General features: G+C 43.6%; 1 protein-coding gene across 12 annotated transcripts in view; it reads left to right on the top strand.

Annotated features, from left to right (window-relative positions):
• KCNH7 (potassium voltage-gated channel subfamily H member 7) overlaps positions 1 to 22,102 on the top strand; it is a 254,188-nt gene that overhangs the window by 146,499 nt on the left and 85,587 nt on the right. For 7 of the 12 annotated variants that reach the window (XM_083493552.1, XM_083493558.1, XM_083493557.1 and 4 more), the window contains exons 3-4: positions 3,695 to 3,850; positions 20,324 to 20,356. In XM_083493552.1, coding sequence (XP_083349678.1) covers positions 3,695 to 3,850; positions 20,324 to 20,356 — 189 coding nt within the window. The remainder of the gene's footprint in view (positions 1 to 3,694; positions 3,851 to 20,323; positions 20,357 to 22,102) is intronic. The other 5 variants (XM_083493550.1, XM_083493549.1, XM_083493548.1 and 2 more) reach the window with 1 other exon arrangement.

Raw genomic sequence — 22,102 nt, 5'->3', positions numbered from 1 at the left:
AGGGGGTATCTCTGTGTTCCATTATGGCAGCCCTGTTTGCTAGCCTGTGAGGTGCTGAGCTTTGAATGGGCAAGCAGAGACAACCACCATCATTTGTCTGCTAATCCAGGGATGGGAATACCTGTGGCCTTCCAGATGTTGTTGGTCTCCAACTCCCATCCTCTCTGAACAATTGGCCATGCTGGCTGAGGTTTATGGGGAGCTGGAATCCAACTACATCTCAGAGGGCAAAGGCTCCCTATTCCTCTGCTGGGCAAAGGCTCAGCATAGTCCACATCTCCTCCACAACCACCCTTCTCATTGGCGCAAGAGGCCAACTTCCACAAATCTACCCATCACAACACAGTTGGAGACTTGCTGCAAAACAGATACCAAAGGATTCTTCTCTTTGATAATGACTATGCGATAATAACAGTGCCTTTCCCCGTGAATCAGAAAATATAATTCTGAAACCTAAAAAGGGCAATATGTATTTTGGTTAATTAACTGGGGGGGGGGAATAACAGTTCTTCCGTCTAGCCTCTCTTCCAACAACACTCTGCTTAACCAGTCTCAATTTCAGCATGCGGCCTGCAGCATTGCTATTTTTAGCCCAGATGGGACAGGCTTAAATTGCTTATTTTCCGTTTACTAAAGTAGTCTTGTTTGTTCCCATGGAAACTGTGGCAAGTGCTTAACTGTTTTATTAAATGGATTGAAGCCACAGCTACAAATTCTGAAAGGGAGAGCCTGTTGGGTTTTAGGCACAGTTCACACTGTGCTTAGACGAAAGTGTGCAGTAGGAAAAATTACATTAACTTGAGTGGAGGTGGGGGTTACAGTTGACCATGTTAGGGTTACGGAGGCAGGGGAAAATCAGGACATTGGGGGGGGGGGGCAAAGAGCCATATTACTCTGGTGGAAAGTGGCCTGTCCCACATTTCAATAGTAGGTGGGACCAAAAAGAGAGACATACCGTAAACTGCACTGACCCAAACCACTTAATACAGGACAGCTGTCTTGGCTTTTGCTGGCTCATGGTGCCAAACTGCTAGTTTTCTCTGATTTTAGCCATATTGCATTCTGTATCATTATACACTTGATGATTGCATTGGAGGCGGTAAAGCTATAACACCTAATGCATGCACACTGAACATATACGTAATTGAGTGTCACACTTAACATATGCAGATGCATTCATAATTAACACCAAAGCACTCATATAAATTGGACTTACCATGTGTATGTGAGTGAGTGCACACACACACACACAAAACACACGCGCACACGCGCACACACACACACACACACTGTATATCTGAAATAGCTCTCCCATGGAAATAATTTCTCATTTCTGTCCACTGCCATCAAGATGGGTGCTGGTTTGAAGGAACTCTATCAATGACTGTAGATCACTTGATATATTCCAGGTCTTCTGCATTAGTTACAGCCCCCTGTCATTATGGCCAGTTAATTCTCTCGCAGATGTATCTGTGTGAAACTAGTAGCCAAAGTGCCTCTTGGTACTTATTACTGTAATCACATTACTACCAGAGTTGATACCCAGTGCTACAGAAGCAGACAAATGACTTTATGAAAAACGCAGCTCGTAAAGAAAAGTTTTGGAGTTGAGGGAACATCATCCAGTCTCTTCAAACACTCGATTTTGCCTGTCGCTGAAAAAGAAGAGGTGAGCCACATAGAAAAGGTACCAAGCAAGAGCAGTTTCCAGTGACTTCACTGTATGTGGCAGATGTCAAGCCCTTAGGCCATTTCTCCCACTTCCGCGTGGCATAAGTGAAAGTGGTTAAAAAGTAGGGTGCAACCCTGCTTACCTAGACAGCAGGTTTTTAATTACGTTTTTATATATGTTAGAAGCTTATATGTTAGTAGAAAGACCTTGAGGTGATCAAGGGTTTTCTGGTGGTTTAAAAAAACCATAAAGGAGTCATGCATTGTTCAAACAGGTGCAGGGATCTCTCCATAGCTTCCTGCACTTCCTGCAATGCCTTGGGAGCAACGTCATTCAACACAGGGCATTGTTTCCCTGCAAGGCATTCCAGGAAGTGTGGTTGCCAGAAGATTCTCATGCTGATTCCCACCAGGCCAGCCTTCCTGGAATGCCCTGATTTTGGATGGCAGCTTTGCTTCACCACCACCCTGTGAGCAGTCAGAAAATAGTCAGTTTTTTATTTATTTATTTGCGCAGCTCTAAAGATAATCTGAATAGCAGCATGCCTGTTTGTGCCGAAGCTCCCCCCCCCCCGCCCTTGCATCTTTTCTTTGATGCTCAGGTTACATAGCCCCGAGGCTACATCTCGGCCTGTGCGCCATTCTCAATGATGGTTCCAAATATCTCTTTTTCTTCTTCAGCCTCTGTGTATTCCCCATGGAAGACATCCAGAGAGCTGCTGCATATGTTACAGTAGAGGCATATATTTGTTAACATATTCAGCGAGTTGTTTTGTTTCTGCTTGCAATATATGAAATTGGGTTGTTGTTGTTTGACTTCATGTTTACTGTTGAGTTACCCACTGGTGTGTGTCAAGCTCTCTCAAGGAATCATAGAGATGGAAGGAGCCACGAGGGCAGTGGCATAGTGTGGGAGCGGCCATAGGGATGGTTGCCCCCGGCGCAAAATTGTTAGGGAAGCAAAATTTCAACACCTGGTGCTGCCTCAATAAGCTTCCATCGCTGGGCTCCATTGAAAACGGCTTTTCCACGCTCTTAATGATGCCTTTTATACTGAATGGACACAGAGCAGAGCATTCCTGGCTTATCCAGGAAGCCAAAGTAAAGTTTTTTCAACTGAAAAACTCTCCCCACTCCCTAAAAACAAAAAACAAAAAACCTGCCGAAACTTTTCTGATTCAGAATTCCACCACAAAGACAGCTAAAATACAAATAGTTGTCTATTTTAAGCAAGTGTCCTCCCTGTAGCCCAGCCAAAAGTTTGACTTTCAAGCTGCTGACATTTAAGAGAATAATGGGGCTTTTTTCAGCCTCAGCCTCTCTGTTGATAGGGGAAATCACAGGTGGCTGTTGACACTGAATACCTTCCCAGTATGATGCTGTGCACGTGTTTGAAGCATTTATGAGGAACAAAAAAGCAGCAAAAAAAAGGCGAGCTGAACTCTTTCACCCATTTGCAGTGGAGGCTGCTGCGTTTGAGCAGATGGGGCAGTGGCCTGCCATCCCCAGTCTGCCCTGAGCCAATCCCCACTTGCCTGCCTGCCCTACAACCAGCCCAAAAGGTGGCATTGCCTCTTCACTTCTCCCTTCTTAATCTCAATGTTGCCCCTTGTAAAATTCATCAGAGAGGAGGGTGGGGACAGAAGTAGGATTAGTTGGCTCTGCCTGTCATTTCTCCCATTCTGCATCCAATTTGAGCTCCTTGTCTGACGCCCTACCAGTCCCAATGGCCACCATCCAGCACTGCTTGGAAGTAAGTCTCTTTAAACACAATAGGACATGCCTCTGAGTTGGCAAGTGTAGGATCACACTGGCAGTGACATAAATAAGGGAGCTTCTCGAAATCACGATATGGTTGATCAATTGTCAGAAAACATTTGCCTGTCCTTAAATCAAACAAATGATCGTGTTTCTCAAAACAGTTAACATATTCCTAGAATGACTGGCATAGAAATCATTGGGGAGGAATGATTTCACTTACAAACCTTTGCTTAAATTGTTCCTCTCTCTCTCTCCTTTCTAGGGTCCACCTTCATTTGCAACACCCACATCATCCCAGTGAAAAATCAAGAAGGAGTTGCCATGATGTTTATTATTAGCTTTGAATACGTAACAGATGAGGAGAATGTAGAGTCTCCAGAGAAACTGAACCAGATACTCTCAGCCAAAGTTGCAAACCGTAAGTGTGTTTACTATGGGAATTTGGGTGGGTGTGTCGTAGGGCATGGAACAAATGATGTGCTACTCTTGGTAGAACTTTGGCCTTTAACACATTCCCTGGAATGAAGATTCTTCGGCTGTGTATGCACTATACCTTTTAAAAAACATTCAAAGCACATTCTACTCCATAAAGAATTCTGGGCGCTGTAGTTTGAGTTGGGGGAATGTGTTTCAAATGTCTGAACAGGAATAGCCTAATTTTTGTTGTCTATGCTCTGGTAACCTCTAGGTTACATTACTGCGACATGTTATATGTAGGGCTGCCTCTGAAGATGGTATGGAAACTCCAGCTGGTGCAGAATTTGGCAGCTAGGTTGCTTACCAGGAGGAGGTGGTTTGATCCGATCCTGGCCTGACTTCACTGGCTGCCAATTGGTTTCTGGGCACAATTCAAAGTGCTGTTTTGACCTTTAAAGCCTTAAATGGCTCATGGCCGCAATACACCAAGGACCGCCTCTTTCCATATGAACCAACCCAGACCCTGCGATCATCTTCTGAGGCCCTTCTTCATGTGCCTCCTCCACAAGAGGTCTGGAGGATGGCAACATGAGAAAGGGCCTTTTCTGCAGTGGCTCCTCATTTGTGGAATGCTCTCCCCAGGGATGCTCACCAGGTGCCTTCACTGATATCTTTAGACACCAGGCGTTCGGCTGATTAGCATTCTATGGCCTTTGAAATGTATCTGTGGGAAGGGGGTTATTGGTTTGCTCTGCTTTTGTTTTCATTATGCATTCTGTGTTTTCATTTTGTATTTTTATGTTGGATGAGGGGTAGGATACAAATTTATTTAGTGATATTAGTTTTTTAAAAGCGTGTATTAAAGGTGTGTTGGGTCCCAATGAAGGGATTGTAGCTCAGGAGCAGAGCAGCTGCACTGCATGCAAAAAGGTCCAAATTTCCATTTGTGGCATCTCCAGGTGAAAAACGTCAGCCACAGTCATAAAAAGGCAACACTGATTGATTAACTAGTTTGAATGTTTTAGTGGTATTAACCATGGCTTTATACATGCCTTGAACACATTGTATAGCATGTTCCTGAAAAATGTGTTATTAAAATGCCTTGAAGTAAAGGGAACGGGTGCAGAAGGCATGTACTTTTTTAAAAAAAAAAAAAAACTCAGCACGTTTATTAATTCGGGTAAGTAGCTGTGTTGGTCTGACGCAGTCAAAATAAAAATAAATAAATAATTGTGCAGTAGCATCTTATAGACCAGTGTTTCCCAAACTTTTTTGGGCAACGGCACACCTGTTTACTGAAAAAAAATCTCGCGGCACACCACCATTAAAGCCCCGCCCCGTGACGTCAGCGCGCAGCGTCACGCCGGGAGGGACGCACGAAAGTGAAAGTTTTTTCCCTCCCCCTTGCTGGGGAACCTCCAAGCTTTGGGGGTGGGAGGAGGCAGCAGAGCGAGGGACTGAGGGACGGCGGCAACTGAGGCGGCGGCGGCTGTTGTGGTGGTGGTGGGCGGAGGAGGGGGCGGCGGCGGGGCTTGAGGAGCCGTCGCCGGGAGTTGCTGCTGCTGTTGTTGCTGCTGCTGCCCGGACATGCCGGCCTCCTCCTCCTCCGCTGTCTCGCGCTCCTCCCTTTTGCACGCGCTGCCCCGCCGCTCGGCACCACCACCGCGGAGCCGCCCCCGGCTCGACGCGGATCCTCGCCGCCGCCGCCTCTCACCGCCCGACTCGCCCGCCTCCCTCCCACGGCACACCAGCCAATGTCTCACGGCACAGTAGTGTGCCGCGGAACACCGGTTGGGAAACACTGTTATAGACCAACTAAGTTTATTCAGATATCTGTATCTGAAGAAGTGTGCATGCACACAAAAGCTTATATCAGAACAAACTTAGTTGGTCTATAAGGTGCTACTGGACAATTTTTTATTTATTTTATTTTTATTCCAATGTTTATCAATGTGTGAGAACAATAGGTTGTAAAAATCAGTGGGCTAATCAGTCAAAGGAAAGGAAAACTAGAAAAAGAAAAAGAAACTGTAACCATAACTGTGACTCAGGGAAGTACAGAGATTGCTTTCTTCATCTTTCACTTTCTATATTAAGAAAACAATAAGGAGTGATGGGTCATAATTTACATCAGAATGAAATCAGATCAACAGTCATCAGCAACAAGAATAAAACTCTCAGCGCCCTTAACAAATCACAGTTCCCAGGATTCTGTGGGGGGAGCCGTGACCATTAAAGTGGTATAAGAGTGCCTTAAATGTATTGTGCAGATGTGGCCGTGAACATATGCAGTGGAGGTATACAAAGATGGAAGGCTTTTAAAGTGAAATAATATGTAGTACAGTGGTACCTCGGTCTATGAACAGTCCTGTTAACGAACTATTCAGACAATGAACTCCACAAAACCGGAAGTAGGTGTTCCAGCTAGTGAACTTTGCCTCGGAAGACGAATGGAAGACGAACGGTGGAAGGGCACCGGCAGCGGGAGGCCTCAGTAGGGAAAGTGTGCCTCGGTTTAAGAACGCTTTGGTTCAAGAACGGACTTCCGGAATGAATTAAGTTTGTAGATCAAGGTACCCCTGTACGAAAGAGGGCTTACTGCACGTGAAAAGTGGCTAAACAAGAAAATTGTACAGTATAGGATTTTCCCCAAGGTTTAAATTTCTGTAGGTTTAAATTTCTGATTTGCGTCTTAGGTCACCATATATAGCACATACCCCCCCCCCCCGAGCTACAGTTCCCAGCAAACAAACTTTCGTTCCCAGAGCCATGTGCTTTAAATATATACGTGGTGTGGATCTGAACTTAGTTACTACTAAGGAGAAGAATCCTCATTTGCACTATGCTTAAAAAAATGTTTACACCCCCTTTGCTTCTACTTTATGAAAGAATGCTTTTCAATAGATGTATCTACAAAATGCAGTATCATTGCTGAAGGCCATCAGTGCCTAGAAATCCAATTTTAAACATACACACACATGTCTATATCAGGAAGAATGTCTGCCTGCTCATCCAATTAGGAGGCAAAGCCATATGAATGGAGTGTTGTTTTGTTTTTGCTTTTAAAAAATGAGAACCATAATCTGCTTGCAGATATTCTAATGGCACAATAAGAGGCTAGATTTGTTAAACAAATTACTCATGAATTATTTGCTCAGCTTTGCTCCTTAGCTATTAGGTTTAGCTAAAGCTATTAGGTTTAGCTAAGGCTATTAGGCTCTGGAAAGGCTGCATAAAATAACGAGGAAAATGTCCATCACTCGTTGCATTTAATAGTAGATTTCAATCATTTGTTCTGAATTTATAAACCGCTCTGCATTTAAGGAACAGAATGTCTTAACAGTTATATAAAATATAAAACTGATCATAAAGCAGTATCAAAAACGTAAACGCTAACCATAATTTAAAACTGCAGAGATGAAATATATGAAATTGGGAGGGCTTTGGAGAAAAGGAAGGTTTTCAAGAAATGTAGAAAACATAATTTGGGGCTTGCTTCCTTTCTGATTCTGGAAAACTGGTGCTGCAGTTCTAACAGTGTGTGCTTGAGCCACATAATGCCATTATCAGAGCTTCATCCTAAGGGCATGGAGTAGCATGGAGGTGGCTTCTTCTCAGATATCCTGGTCCAGAACAATATAGGGCTTTATACCTAGACAGCATCTTAAAAAGCAGAGACATCACCTTGCTGACAAATGTCCGTATCGTTAAAGCTATGGTTTTCCCAGTAGCAATGTGTGGAAGTGAGAGCTGGACCATAAAGAAGGCTGATCGCCGAAGAATTGATGCTTTTGAATTATGGCGCTGGAGGAGACTCTTGAGAGTCCCATGGACTGCAAGAAGATCAAAGCTCTCTATTCTTAAGGAAATCAGCCCTGAGTGCTCACTGGAAGGACAGATCCTGAAGCTGAGGCTCCAATACTTTGGCCACCTCATGAGAAGAGACGACTCCCTGGAAAAGACCCTGATGTTGGGCAAGATTGAGGGAACAAGGAGAAGGGGAAAACAGAGGACGAGATGGTTGGACAGTGTTCTCAAAGCTACCAACATGAGTTTGACCAAACTGTGGTGAGGCAGTGGAAGACAGGAGTGCCTGGCGTGCTCTGGTCCATGGGGTCACGAAGAGTCGGACACAACTAAATGACTACACAACAACAACAAGTAAAACCTTGAATCTAGCTGGATAGCAGCCAGAACAAGGCTTTCAACAGAGGTGTTGCATGTTGTTGAAGTGTTGCCCTAGAAAGCAGCCATGCTATGGCACCCTGTAAAGGCCATCTAGAAGGAGTGTTAAGAGCAACCCCTAAGCAGCCAATACTGATGACTCCAATGAGGACAGAGAGTGGGAGGAAGGGGCCAGAGCCCTCCTGCTCTTGCCCCTGACCAAAGAGCCAGGCTGTTCCACTGAGAAACACCCACTGGAAGTCTCATGCACCATTTTCCTTGACTCAGGGGAAGGAGGCAGCACCAGTCAATGCCAAGGAGGCCCCTTCAAGGCCGAGGGAGTGAGGAAGCTCCATAGCACAGACTGGGCATGTCAGGGGAGGAGGAAAGGCAGGCTTGGTCTCTGAGTGACATCTTAAGAGGCAGTAGGCAACCCTGCTCAAGGAAGTACAGTGGTACCTCGGGTTACAGACACTTCAGGTTACAGATGCTTCAGGTTATGGACTCTGCTAACCCAGAAATAGTACCTCAGGTTAAGAACTTTGCTTCAGGATGAGAACAGAAATCGCATGGTGGCAGCCATGGGAGGCCCCATTACCTAAAGTGCTACCTCAGGTTAAGAACAGTTTCAGGTTAAGAATGGACCTCCGGAACGAATTAAGTTCTTAACCCGAGGTACCACTGTAGTAACACTTTCAAGGTGATTTATTTCCACAGAGAACATTATCTACGTAGAGGAAGCAGGAATTGGATGGTGGCCCAATAGGGTGTAGTGGGAGGTCTGGAAATAAAACATCTCACTAAAAAAGGCAAAGTTGTAAGGCTGTCTCCCAGACAAACTATTGAAACTAGGACCTGTGATTCTAGCACACTGTAGTTTCCAAGAGTGATCTGCAAATAGGAGGACTCGGGGCTAAACGCATCAGTCAGACTGTTGTGGGCTATATGAAAATGGAAGGGTTCGCCTCTGCTGTTCTAAGCTTACTTTTGCACATGCGCACAGCCAGCCACACAAATGCATTTCCAAAATGGTTGACTATGCAAGCCTACATATATCTACCCAACGTAAGTGCCTCTGAATTCCACAGGACTTATTCACTGTAAGTATGTATAAGACTACAGCCTTTCTCAATAGCACATCTCCAAATACTGTGTCGTATTAAAGCACCCGTGGTCCTGAAAACATTCTGCCAAAAATGTAACCTATTCAGTTAGAAGAGCTAGATGGATCAGGCCAGTGACTCATTTAGTGTAGCATCCTATTCCCACAGGGCCCAACCAGATACCTGTGGTGAGATCGACAGCAAGACTTGAGTACAACAGCACTCTCCCCAAATGTGATTCCCAACTACTGGCATGCAGTTGCGCTGCCTCTGACAGTGGAGTTAGAACATAGTCGTTGTGGCTACTAGGCACTGAGATCCTTAATCTCCATTATTTTGTCTAATCGTCCTTCAAAGTGGTCCATGTTTGTGGCCATCGTTCTGTGTAATTGAGAACAGTTATGTAAGCACAAAACCCCCCAACTGCACATCTGAATTCTCCCTAATGTGCGTTGGAATTCTCATTGACTCCAGTGTAACATTTTTAGGATTTGAACAGAATGGGCAGGTGGGGGGGGGGGAATGCAACCATTTCGTGACGATATGAAGGCCAAGGTTCAGCAATATGTGATGGGGTCTAGGGCCTGCCCTGAAAGTTTTTAAGAGAGTTGCACATCTGTGTGTCATACGCCATAATCATTTGCTCCCTGTGCTACAGTTCTGAATCCTTCTCAGGAACCCTTATCATGTGGAATCATTAATTTTGACACCCTGCTATATATACATCGAGCTGTGTCTTTGTTTGATAACATTTGTGCCATAGAACTTCATGGGGAGGGGGGGGCAAGAGGAGTTAAAACAGCAATTTCCCCATTCTGCTTACTGAAGCAAGTTTCTGCAGTATGAGTTATCTAATGGCCTCTGCTTAGGGAACCAAGAAATTTCTAATGCAGAAAGCATGTTGCACAATTTAAAAGTCCCCTTCAGTGGAGCCTAAAGCTGGGTAATGTTCATTTTAAGCTGGAGATGAAACATTATATTACAAACAGAAAGCCTTTCAACCAAAGTTCATTATTTTAAAATTTACACACACACACACAAAATCCATTATTCATGTGCTTTTAATAACATTTTGCATGATGTTATGCAACACCCTTCTTGCATCTTACGTACCTAATACAGTGGTACCTTGGTTATCAAATGCTTTGGTACTCAAACAACTTGGAACCCAAACACTGAAAACCCGGAATAAGTGTTCCGGTTTGCAAACTTTTTTCGGAAGCCGAACATGCTCCATTTTGAGTGTTACGCATCCAATTTGAGTGCCACACTTCCATTTTGAGTGCCACTCTGAGGTCTGTCTTTGCTATTTATTTTGCATTTTTGTTTTTGCAGCTTTTGTTTTGTTTTTGTGACTATGTGGAACCCAGTTCAGCTACTGATTGATCGTGTGACTGCAGTACATTGATTATTGCTATCATTTTATGGATCAATGGTCTCATTAGATAGTAAAATTCATGTTAAATTTCTGTTTTAGGGGTTGTTTTTAAAAGTCTGGAACTGATTAATCCATCTTGCATTACTTTCTATGGGAAAGTGTGCCTTGGTTTTGGAACGCTTTGGTTTTAGAACGGACTTCCAGAATGGATTAAGTTTGAGAACCAAGGTACCACTGTACACAACTTCAGCACAATACAGATCAAGTAAATAAGACATAACTCTGCATAGTTAACAGTGCGGGATTATTCAAAAGTAAGGCTCATTTTATTAGGGCCATATTTCCGAGTAAATGTGTGTGGGATTGTGCTGTCAGAGTAATTCAGGGAACAAACTGACATTTGCCCAAGTTTCTAAACTTCTCCATTAGTCACCACAGTGCATGTTGTAACTCATGTACAATAATCTATTGTTACTACTGTATGTCTAAAATTAAGAAGCCTTTTTTTAATGGCTTGAGATAAATTAAAGGAAAATGAAGGCCAGGATCCAAACAGCTGTCATAGGCTCATGGAAGGGGCTTGAGATAACTCAGTGGGATTTTTGACTTCTAAAAAATCTGAACAATGCTATAGTTTTTGGAGGTGCAATTCTATATTCACTTACCTGGGAGAAAGGCCCATTGAGCAGAGTAGAGTTTCCTTCTGAGTAAACAAAGGTAGTTTTCCTTGCTGTACAGCAAAGTGGAAACAAGTCAGGAAAAGTAAAACCCTTTGCATATTGACTCAGAAGTCTCCCTATGTTGACATACCACCATTGGTTTATTGTATTTATTCAAAACATTTATATCCTGAATTTAAATTAGAGATTTGCAAAGTGGCTTGGGGAGGAATGAAATGAAAGAATGATAAAAACCAAACCAATTACGAAACAACAGACTGTAAAACAGTAGTAAAAATGAACAAACCACCAGCAGGGAGAAAGCAGCACCGTTAAAACCAAAAGGCTGGGCAAATAAACCTCTTTTCTGCTGCTGCCTGGACTGATGAACAGCTCTTGAGAGAGCATCCCAGTGCAAAGTTCTATGACCAATAAAGCCCAGTCTCAGCTTGCCATCTAACTAACCTTGCCATCTAACAGGTGCCAACTCCCTGGGGTCCTGGGTACCCAAGCACTCACAAAAATTCCCCATGAAGGAGCTGGGCACCCACAAATTTCAGTGCCGTGCATGCTGCATGACACGCATGGCCCTGAGCACCCACAGTCGTGGGGCCAAGTTAGCACTCCTGAAGAAGGAAATTCTGCACATGGTATGTGTGAATGAGCAGGCTTGTCTCAAGCAGCCCTTGAGATACCCAGATCTGAAATCACATAAGGCGCCCTAGGTCAAAACTGGTCAGAAGGACTCATATCGTCTTGTGTAGTCTAGCTGCCATACACAGAAGAACCAACAAGTCTTCAAAGATGTCTAACACAATGTCGTCATCTAATCTGGACCAGACCATGAATAGCAGTGGCTACACCATTTCTGGGCAGGAGTGGCCGCACGTAGCTTCCTATGGTCCAAATTTTCCTGGGAAATGCAGGTATGATCCCCTTCTGAGAAGCCGTTGGTCCCTATAAAACCAGTGAGGCTTGGGGATCAGTGCTTCCACATTGTTGTGATCAGATGGGGTGAAATGTTGAGCCCTTAAATACAAGCTGTGTAAGCTTGCTCCCAGATAAAGAAAAGGGAGTGGTATAAGAAGTGGTTTTTTGTTTTTGTTTTTAAGTGGAAACTCAGGCAGGGTGGAAAGGGAGCACATATCAGAGGTAGGAACAAAGCAAAGTAAAACAGCAGCTGGTCGACATGAGAGGTGGTCAGAATGCATAGCAAGGATACAGGTATTTTGCTTAAGAAGAAGAAAACATATGGAGGAGTGGCAGAGGATATGAGAACGGAAAAACGGTGGACAGAAATCCTTGGATTAAGCAAGGTGTCCTTTGATGGTACAGAACTACTGCCCAGTGACTAATCTATTTGAGATACTAATACTTGTGCAATCCTATACACCCTTGCCTGGGGGGGGGGGACTCCCATTGAAAACAATGATGCTTGCTTCTGAGGAATAGGACTGACCCATAAGTTCATTTAAAATGGTCAGGCTGCCCATCAGCATAAAGAGCGTTTTGCTCAAGCACATTGGTTATCTCATTGCGAGATCATTTTCCTTTAGATCAATGCTAGTGAAATTCTATCAAAGTATAGCTTAATCAGCATGAAGCTCAAGTCACTAATTATTTGGTCTTGCATATAATGTAATAGTAAATTTGTCCACAGACTCATGTACTTACAGGATCAGGATGTTGTTGTTTTGAAGGAAGAAGAAAAGCTTACTTGCTTGTGCCAGCCTAATTATGGCAAGTCTTGTGCCAATATGTGGACCTGCCTCAAAAAGCAATTAAAAATGAATTTTAGCTAGATGGCCCATGCATTGTGAAGTTTATGCAGAATCAAAAAGTTATTGGGCGGAAAAACATAGTCAGCACTTGGCAAGGTGCTTCAGAAAAATTACCGTATTGATTTGCAAATCTCTAAGAATCTCAATATAAACTACTTCATCACTCCATAGGATAATGACAAGGAATAATCCCAGTTTACTTAACACATGTGCCTTTGCCTGCAGTCCTATACACACTGACATGGGATTAATCTCCATTAAAATCAAGTATTGAGTTGCACCATGTGGTTTTTTTATTTCCATTGGGTTCACTTTTTTGCCACATTTCCAAAAGGCTCAAGTTAAGAACAGAGTATGCATTGTGCTGGAACGCAGGTGGCGCTGTAGTCTAAACCACTGAGCTTGCCGATCAGAAGGTCGGCGGTTCGAATCCCCGCGACAGGGTGAGCTCCTTTTGCTCAGTCCCTTCTCCTGCCAACCTAGCAGTTCGAAAGCACGTCAAAGTGCAAGTAGATAAATAGGTACCACTCCGGCGGGAAGGTCAACAACGTTTCCGTGTGCTGCTCTGGTTTGCCAGAAGCGGCTTAGTCATGCTGGCCACATGACCCAGAAGCTTTCTGCGGACAAACGCTGGCTCCCTCGGCCAGTAAAGTGAGATGAGTGCGCAACCCCAGAGTCGTCCACAACTGGACCTAACGGTCCTACCTTTTATGTATTGTGCATCATCCTGTGTATTTATTTATCCATCTGTCCAGTACTTTTTTCCTTTAAAAAAATGTTTAGGGGTACTCTCATTTTCCTACTCATATTGAAATACTGTCCCTCAATGAGGCCAAACTTAGATTCACAAAATGTTTAGGGATATGTGTACCCCTGCGTCCCCCCCAGGAAAAAAGCACTGCATCTGTCTATCTATGGAGAGGCTCTGTGGATATTCTGACCTGAATAAGCGAAAGATATTGCCAACATTGAAGAGTCCAGGCAAAAGAGGCCACTTCACACCTTACATGATACCAAATGCAGGCTTACAACCAGGGCCAGATTTAGGTTTGATGAGGCCCTAAGCTACTGAGGGTAATGGGGCCCTGTATATATCCACTGTCCTTTGTCAACAACAAATTGCCGCTGTTTTTTGTGTTGAAATTATGTTTTATGGTGATTTATGGACCTAATAGGTATCTAAAGCCATTTTATTTCTTTTTTATCTTATATTTTGGAAATGTACATCCAGGTTTTCTTCCTTTAAATTTTTTGGGGGGCCCTAAGCTATAGCTTGTTTAGCTTAAATCCGGCACTGCTTGCAACCACCTCAGCAGAAGGGAGAGAGCTGCAGCCAAGCCTATCTATCAGACACAACTACATGTACAGTATGCTACATATGGAGGAAAGGGAATGTGTTTCTTGTGTGTGCATTTCTTTGAAGCCCCTTCTATGAACATACGGCTCCCTTCTGTTTGTGGAAGAGCTTCATTGGATCCAACCCATCATTTTATAAAATCTATCCAACCCATCTATTACTGAGGTCCCGCTTGCAGTTTTTGCACAGCCATCTTGTTAGCTACTGTGAGAACAGGATGGTGGACTAGATGGGCCATTGGCCTGATCCAGCAGGCTTTTCTTACGTTCTTATAGAGAGAGTTCAACCATGAGCTTGGGTTTGGATGACATGCTAACCAAACCTTGGCTCAGCTTAATGTGGTGCAGACCAAGGAGCAGCAGAGTGACTGAGACTTTCTCTCCTGGAACATACTTAGTGTGACCTGCAGACCAGACCAGTGCCAATAGGAGGTTTGCTGAGCTCTTCATTTTTTACTTTCAGTAAAACAGATCTAAGAGAAACTTGGACAGAAGGGAATGGCACAAAAGGTTAGCGAGCCCTATGTGGCAAAAATGCTACATTATTGATGCTCACCTTACTTTGTCTGTTTTATTATTTAGTGCAGCACTTGGCCTTATAAATCCAAAAAGGCACAGTTTTACATCATGGCAATGAATAAATAATGTAACCAAGGAATCCTTCCTACATCTCATATTGTAACTCTATAAGTGAACATCTGCGTTGTTCTAAGTGCCTGTCTGTAGCTGGGAATCCCTCAAAGTTTGGGATCTCCATCCAGCCGCAGATCTTGGGAGTCTCAAATTTCAGCAGTGCCCTACGCGACACCAAAATTCGGCACCCCTCTAGTTCTTACGCTCCATTGTAAATCAGAGTTGTGGCACCCCCAGGGGCTTGGCCAGTGCAACCAAACTCTAAATCCACTTCTGCTCCATCTCTAAATGTGTTGTCTGTTATACTTATTTATTTACCACCTTTCCCCCAAGGAGCTCAGGCCAACATATACCGTATTTTTCGCTCTATAACACGCACCCGACCATAACACGCACGTAGTTTTTAGAGGAGGAAAATCCGTAGGCATGCCACCCGTAGGCATTTCCTCCATAACACGCACAGACATTTCCCCTTACTTTCTAGGAGGAAAAAGGTGAGTGTTATGGTGCAAAAAATACGGTATTGGTTCCCTGTCAGGCTTCGGGGAATCCTATCCCTTCTACAGGAGCAGCCAAGAAGCAGAGAAACAATAAAAGTTCTTACCATGTAATTTATTAACATTCACAGAGAGAGAGAGACGAAGGAATGCAGTCTTCCCTAAATAATGGCATTGCTCCAAGTAAAGTCCCACCCCCACCCCTGCTACATCTCTCCTATTCTACGTCACCCTTGTGTTGGCTCATCTGAGCTTTCTGCCTCTGAGCTCTCTGTTCTTCTACCCTCAATGCACATCTGGTCCTGGGAAAGGGGGGTCAGGAACGCTTTCCAAAGACACTGAGTCTGTCAGCTGTCTCTCCCCTAGTGCTTTTTCTTCCTGCTGTTCATCTCCCAATATTTCCCAGCTTCTCCCCTCTGCAGCCTTTGAACTATAGAGCCAGTGTGGTGTAGTGGTTAAGAGCGATAGACTTGTAATCTGGGGAACCGGGTTCGCGTCTCCACTCCTCCACATGCAGCTGCTGGGTGACCTTGGGCCAGTCACACTTCTTTGAAGTCTCTCAGCCCCACTCACCTCACAGAGTGTTTGTTGTGGGGGAGGAAGGGAAAGGAGAATGTTAGCCGCTTTGGGACTCCTTCGGGTAGTGATAAAGTGGGATATCAAATCCAAACTCTTCTTCTATGTCCTTCTGCAAACCACTGTTCTAAATCTATACTGTCCTCCTGTTCTCGGGAAGATTCAGGAGAAGGGGGTGGCAGTCCCCACCAGTCCTCCTCAGTCCAGCCCCTGACATTCCCTGCCCTACCCCACCACCCACCCATTGTCTCTTCACAATTGTATCCTGAGAGGTACATTAGGCTGAGCAATTGTGACAGGCCCAAGATCTCCCAGCAAGCTTCATGGCTCAGTGACGATTCCAGTTCCCAGTTCCTGCCCAATAACGATGCCACGGCGTCTTTCAATATGTGGCTTGGAGAGCTGTAAAATGTGGTGTTCTGGGTTTACTTAAGGCAGGAGTGGTTGATTCGTGGCCCTCCAGATTTTGTTGGATTACAGCATCCCTGACCACTGGCCATGCTGGCTGGGACTGATGGGAGATATATCATGTTCTCTGCAGCTGATTTAAGGGTTTGGATACACAGAACTATCTGCACCTGCAGTTTCAGAGTAGACCTTAATATTCATAGGCTGAATAATATTCTAGCTGAATAATACTCATTGTCAAGGATTCCAGGGAAACCACCAGGAACCTTGCTGCCTGTGGGTGGAAATGACTTCTGTGAGCTATAGTAGTAGACTGTGCATACTTGGGCCTCAAAGCCTCTTTAGACAGGTAAACAAAGTGCAGAAATATATCGTAAGATTACCAGACAGTGTGAGGAGTTTGGATCATCCAGGCCTGGAATAGATACTAGGGCTCTGTTATGAAGCGTGCAGTTTGCACACAGACCTGCAGTTCTCAAATGATACCCATTTTATAACCTAAACATGACATCAGGGCATCTAGTCAGGAAAATGATGCTGACTAGAGACATTTGCTTTTCAAAAAAGGGGGGGGAGGGTGTTGGAGAAAGAAAAGGTGGTGGTTTTGTGGGGGTTTGGGGAAGTGTTAAGGCAAGCAAGAATCAAAAGGAAGGAGGGAGACTTCAGGGCAATGCTAGAGGGGAAGGCGAGGTGTGGGAGGGGAGGATCAGCCAAGAAAGAAGTTAGGAGCACAGCAAGGGAGAAGAAAGAGAGCAGATCAACCGTGCATCCTCAAAAAGAGCAACTTGATTGGGCTTGACAGCCGAAGATAGGGGAAGGGGAAAGAGTTAAGGAAAATACTGACTAACTCTCCAGAAAGACTGAGATGGCATTGGAATAAAAAAACAAAAAGGATAGGGGGAGTTGGTACCTGTCCTTATTTCTGCAAGGTATGTTTGATGTGGAGGTGTGATAGAGAAGGGGATGAGCAAAAGAAAAAGAGGGAAGCTCCAGAGAAGAGTTCCTGTTCAGGGAAAGGAGGGCTGTACAATCCCCAGTTGCTAAGGCAAAGAGCAACCATTCCAATGCCTGAGATGAGCATTTAATGATTAAAATGAAAGCAAAGTCTGAAACCCTCATCTTCCTCTCTTATCAAAGTCGGGGTGTCTGTACGGCTAGGTTTAAGAGGTGAAGATCCTTGTGTGTGGAATAGTGGTTAAGAGCAATAGACTCGTAATCTGGGGAACCGGGTTCACTTCCCCGCTCCTCCACATGCAGCTGCTGGGTGAACTTGGGCTAGTCACACTTCTCTGAAGTCTCTCAGCCCCACTCACCTCACAGAGTGTTTGTTGTGGAGGAGGAAGGGAAAGGAGAATGTGAGCCGCTTTGAGACTCCTTCGGGTAGTGATAAAGCGGGATATCAAATCCAAACTCTTCTTCTTCTTCTTCATGATCTAGCAAAAGGAAAGTAAAAATCAACAGTAACTGCAAACATAGCTGTCAAACACTTCTAAAATGGGGACTTAATTTTCCAAAATAACAAGCAATCCAGGAAGGGGCACAGGAGACCAGGGATTAAGTCAGAAATCAATAGGCATGCCATAGGGATAATGACTACATAGCACATAGGCAGCAATTCAGAGCATAAGCTTTTCCTTACATCTGCTCCTACATCTTTCTATGGCTGCTCCTACATCTTTCTATGGCTGGAATTTCAGACTTACATTCCATGCACTTAACAAACCTGGATTTCCCCAGACATTTTAGCAATTTTCTCCTGGGCACTGCTTCTGATTGCAGTATTTCGGCTATGTCTGGGAAATTCCAGACATATGGCAACCCTACAATTTGCCTGACCAACAAAGCAGGATCTTCAGCTGGCTGTGCCTTTAGTCACCAGCATTTAAGTTCTCCAGCTCTGAGCCAATGGAGATCCTGAGCTGGAGAACACACCCACAGTGCTGTAGAATCTTGTACTTTTGCTGTTTTTGACTTCCAAGACTGTTGTGATATATATTTGTCCTCCCCACTCACCTTTAAAAGGTTTCCCTTAGCAGAACAGCATCAGTCAGCCTGATCACTCCCACTTCTTTCCTCCTCTGGCACAAGCCAGTAAAAAAGGCCAGCTTAGCAAGATATCTGGGATTGTGGTTTGCTTCTTCCTATCAAGCAAGCCAGGATTGCTAGCCAGCCTTTGAAGGAATGGGTTTCCCAAATCTAAAAACCTGACTGTACAGTCAGTCTGGAACGGGCCCCAAAATCCACATTTTTCCTCCTCCAAGGGAGCATTTTCTAAAATGCATTAACTTGAGCTTGTGTGTCAATGTATAAACAGAAAGCCAGCTGTGCTCAAAGCTCACTCCGTTATCAGTCCGTGATGGCAATGGATGACCTTGGCTGTTCCAGTGGAGCAGGGATGGCACTCTGTCTATCTTATCTTACATTAAGACCACACTCTGACGCACAAACTTAGGAATGGCGCCAGGAGTTGGTGACCTCTTGCTCCAAGATAAGAGTGCCGGAACAGGAACACCCTTTTATGGTCAAAAGTATAAGAAGAGGAAAACCCTTTTATGGTTAAGAGTAAGGAGCAGGAGCATCTGTGATGTCAACTTACATGTATAAGCTGACGTGGCTGGATTCCTGGGGAAGGGGGGAGAGGGTGCCTGGAGGATATATATACTGCATGAAATCTCTCATTTCTTTGGACTTGCTGTGAGCTGATCACACAAGTGCCTTCTGCTATCCGGAGAGCAGAATAAACTCTTTCTCTGAATCAACCGTGGTGTCATTTTACTTCCTCCCTCCCGGGAGCAACACAGACCCCACCAGTCAGTAAAGTCTAATAAGGCTACACCTTAAACCAAGGTTTGTTGTTAGCTTATGAATCTCAACTTAGTAGGGATCAAACAACCCTGTATTTGTTAGAAGAAGAGCAGAGTGGGAACAACTGGGCGGAATGCATGCAATGCCTTCTTAAGCCAGTTTCTCGCTTTTCCTATCATAAGAGCAATTTGCCACATTTTTGCATCAGGCATCAGCATTTTAAGCCACGTGTTTCTTAATATACATATTATTATATGCAATTTTGACTAATATGCATGTTTTGCAAGCAATGTTTTGCAATATAATGCATTTTTGTTTGTTATTTTGACTAAGGCATGTGTTTTTATGCAAAAAACAAAAACAAACAAACCCCAATACATACATTTTTGGTACACAGTTTTTTTACTGAAGAACTTTGCTCCAAAATTTGGAGAATGCAATTTTCAAAGGTTAGCTGCATTTTGGTTGGCATATTGTTTCATGAAATGCAAGATAGGGAGATTCCAACCCAAATTTCTCCCCCATCCCTATTTATGTCAATATTCTTGGCTTATTGTTATGTGTCAACACTGGCAGTGGATCCATTGGTAGTTTTGACCAACTTATTATTGCATCAGTTCTCCTCTTGTAAGAAAAGAGGAATGGTGGCTAGATGGCCATTGGGATCCCTTTCAGCTCTGCAATTCTATGAACAATCTCACACAGTTACTTTGAACATTGTTCCTTAAAATGCACAAGAGTGCGAAAGAAAGGGCTCACACTGTATTTCACACATGCTGGGCAACTGTCCAGGGTCCCAAAATGTCAAAGCAATGAAGCTGGCCTCTATTGCCACAATTCTGTACTGTCCAAAGCCATTACACATACAAGCAGAGTGGTGTTTGGCTGTGAAAGCAATGTACTACATTAAATACCATCCATGTGGATCTGTATATTTATGATCTATTGAAAGGCAACCATTGAGCCAAATTTTAATTTTTGTGTATATCTCCTTGACACATGCTTCTTTCCCACATTTAAGGTTAACTAGACTGATTTATTATTATCTGTTATTTCTTTTTTTAAAAAAAATAAAATGAATGCTATCTGTAAATTCAGTTTACTTGTATTTCAGATGGCAACAACCTTTCAAGAGGCTCATTGTCAGGTAATTCTATCCATTGAAATCCTATTTACACCACTTCTGCTTCTATTATTTCAATGACTAGTCCAGCTTTCCTGAGCACTGATTCAAAGCTGTTTCTTACTTACTGGATCTGAATACCTTCCTCTTTTCTATAGACACACACCAAACCCAAAACATCCTACCAGCCATGTATTAGATGACTGACAATCTCCCTGTTCGTGCAGTTTGTTGCAAAAATAAGAGCTTTATCAAGCATGCACATCCAGCCTTCAATTTTGTGGGTCACATTTTATGAAGGCTTAGATTATCTGACATCATGTCCTACCCACCAAGTTTTTGGGACAACCAATTTTAATCTCACTTTTCTACATGGATGTATCGCTTGAAAACATTGCCCTGTGAACATCTCATATATTGCATCGACAGGGGCATGGTATCCAACCTGATACAGATTTTTTTTCCATGTCAGAAAGAAGGTCCAGAGATTGTAATAGATTAAGGGCCACAAGCTATTTTTATTTCAATAACTAAATGCAAATATTCAGTTTAAATATTTCTGAATTCATCTAGTTGTGTCCCTTGTTTAAACCCTTTGCTTTGAGGTCAGTTATCCTTGCCTCTTAAGAGTAACTCTTGCATGGCTCATTTTTCCCACCCTAATCCTCCCCATCCTTATTTCATTCTCCTGTCTCTTAATGGTGAGGATAAAAGAAGATGGACCCTCTTATCCCACCAGGCTTAAGTGTCCATCGTGCAAGTATTAACAGCTTTAGTCCTCAAATCTGTCACCACCATCCACATGGCATACTATGGCCCAAATCTATCTGTCTCACTACCATGTATTGCATGTGATACCAAGCATGTATCTTAACCTTATCACACCATCTCCTTGAGTTCAATGGACTGCTGAGCTTTCCACCCACTAGAGTCGCCTTCGTTTCAGGTCACTTGTGCTAGATGTGGCTTCCTAGCCTGCTTTTTTTTTTTATAGCTTGGCCCTGCTGGCCCACCTTGGCCACTCATTCACTTGACCACGACTGCAGCATCTTTCACACATTCCACAGCCATGTGAGAGCCGCTTCCTTGCAGTACATGGTGCAGCAAAAGTGGAAAGTGAGAGGTTCCCCACACACACACCTTTTCTCATCATACTTGAATCTTTTCTTTATTACAAGGCATTAGACAATAAAATTCATAAGCTAAAATCATCACATGGCCACTAATATATCAAAAAACAATGTCAATTAATACAGTGTGCAATTTATACTCGGAGTTTGGTGACAAAGATAGAGCATAGCCTGGTGTAGATAGATAGGGTCAAATAAATTCATCTCCTTTACAGTTGGTGGCTACCTTGGCTATATAATTTGCTCTAATTTTCCTAGCAGCAGTTGCAAAGAGTGCCGCACGCCAGGTCACATACTTATCTGTGTCTGCGAGGAGATATAAAATCATGTCAGAGGGGTTCTGGTGAGGGGACCTTGTCATTATAGGTACTAAAAATCTTTTTCTTGCATCATTATATAGGGGACAGTGCAAGATATAATTCATAAGGTCCTCTACTTCAGGACATCCCCTAATGCAAACACGTTCATTTTTTGGTATGCCTCTATGTCTCCCATCTCTATAAGCAGAGTTTATTGTATTTAATCGTAACTCTGTAAAAGCTTTCCGAAGCTGTGCAAAAGTCAATTCATTAAAATAAGATGCATGTTCATTGACCTCTCTAAGTTTAAAATACAATGGGGCATACTTGAATCTGAATAA

This window comes from Podarcis liolepis, assembly GCF_965112155.1.
Source record: "Podarcis liolepis genome assembly, chromosome: 1".
Lineage (NCBI taxonomy): Eukaryota > Metazoa > Chordata > Lepidosauria > Squamata > Lacertidae > Podarcis > Podarcis liolepis.
The sequence above is the reverse complement of the archived record's forward strand: the minus strand, read 5'-3'. Positions and strand labels throughout refer to the sequence as shown.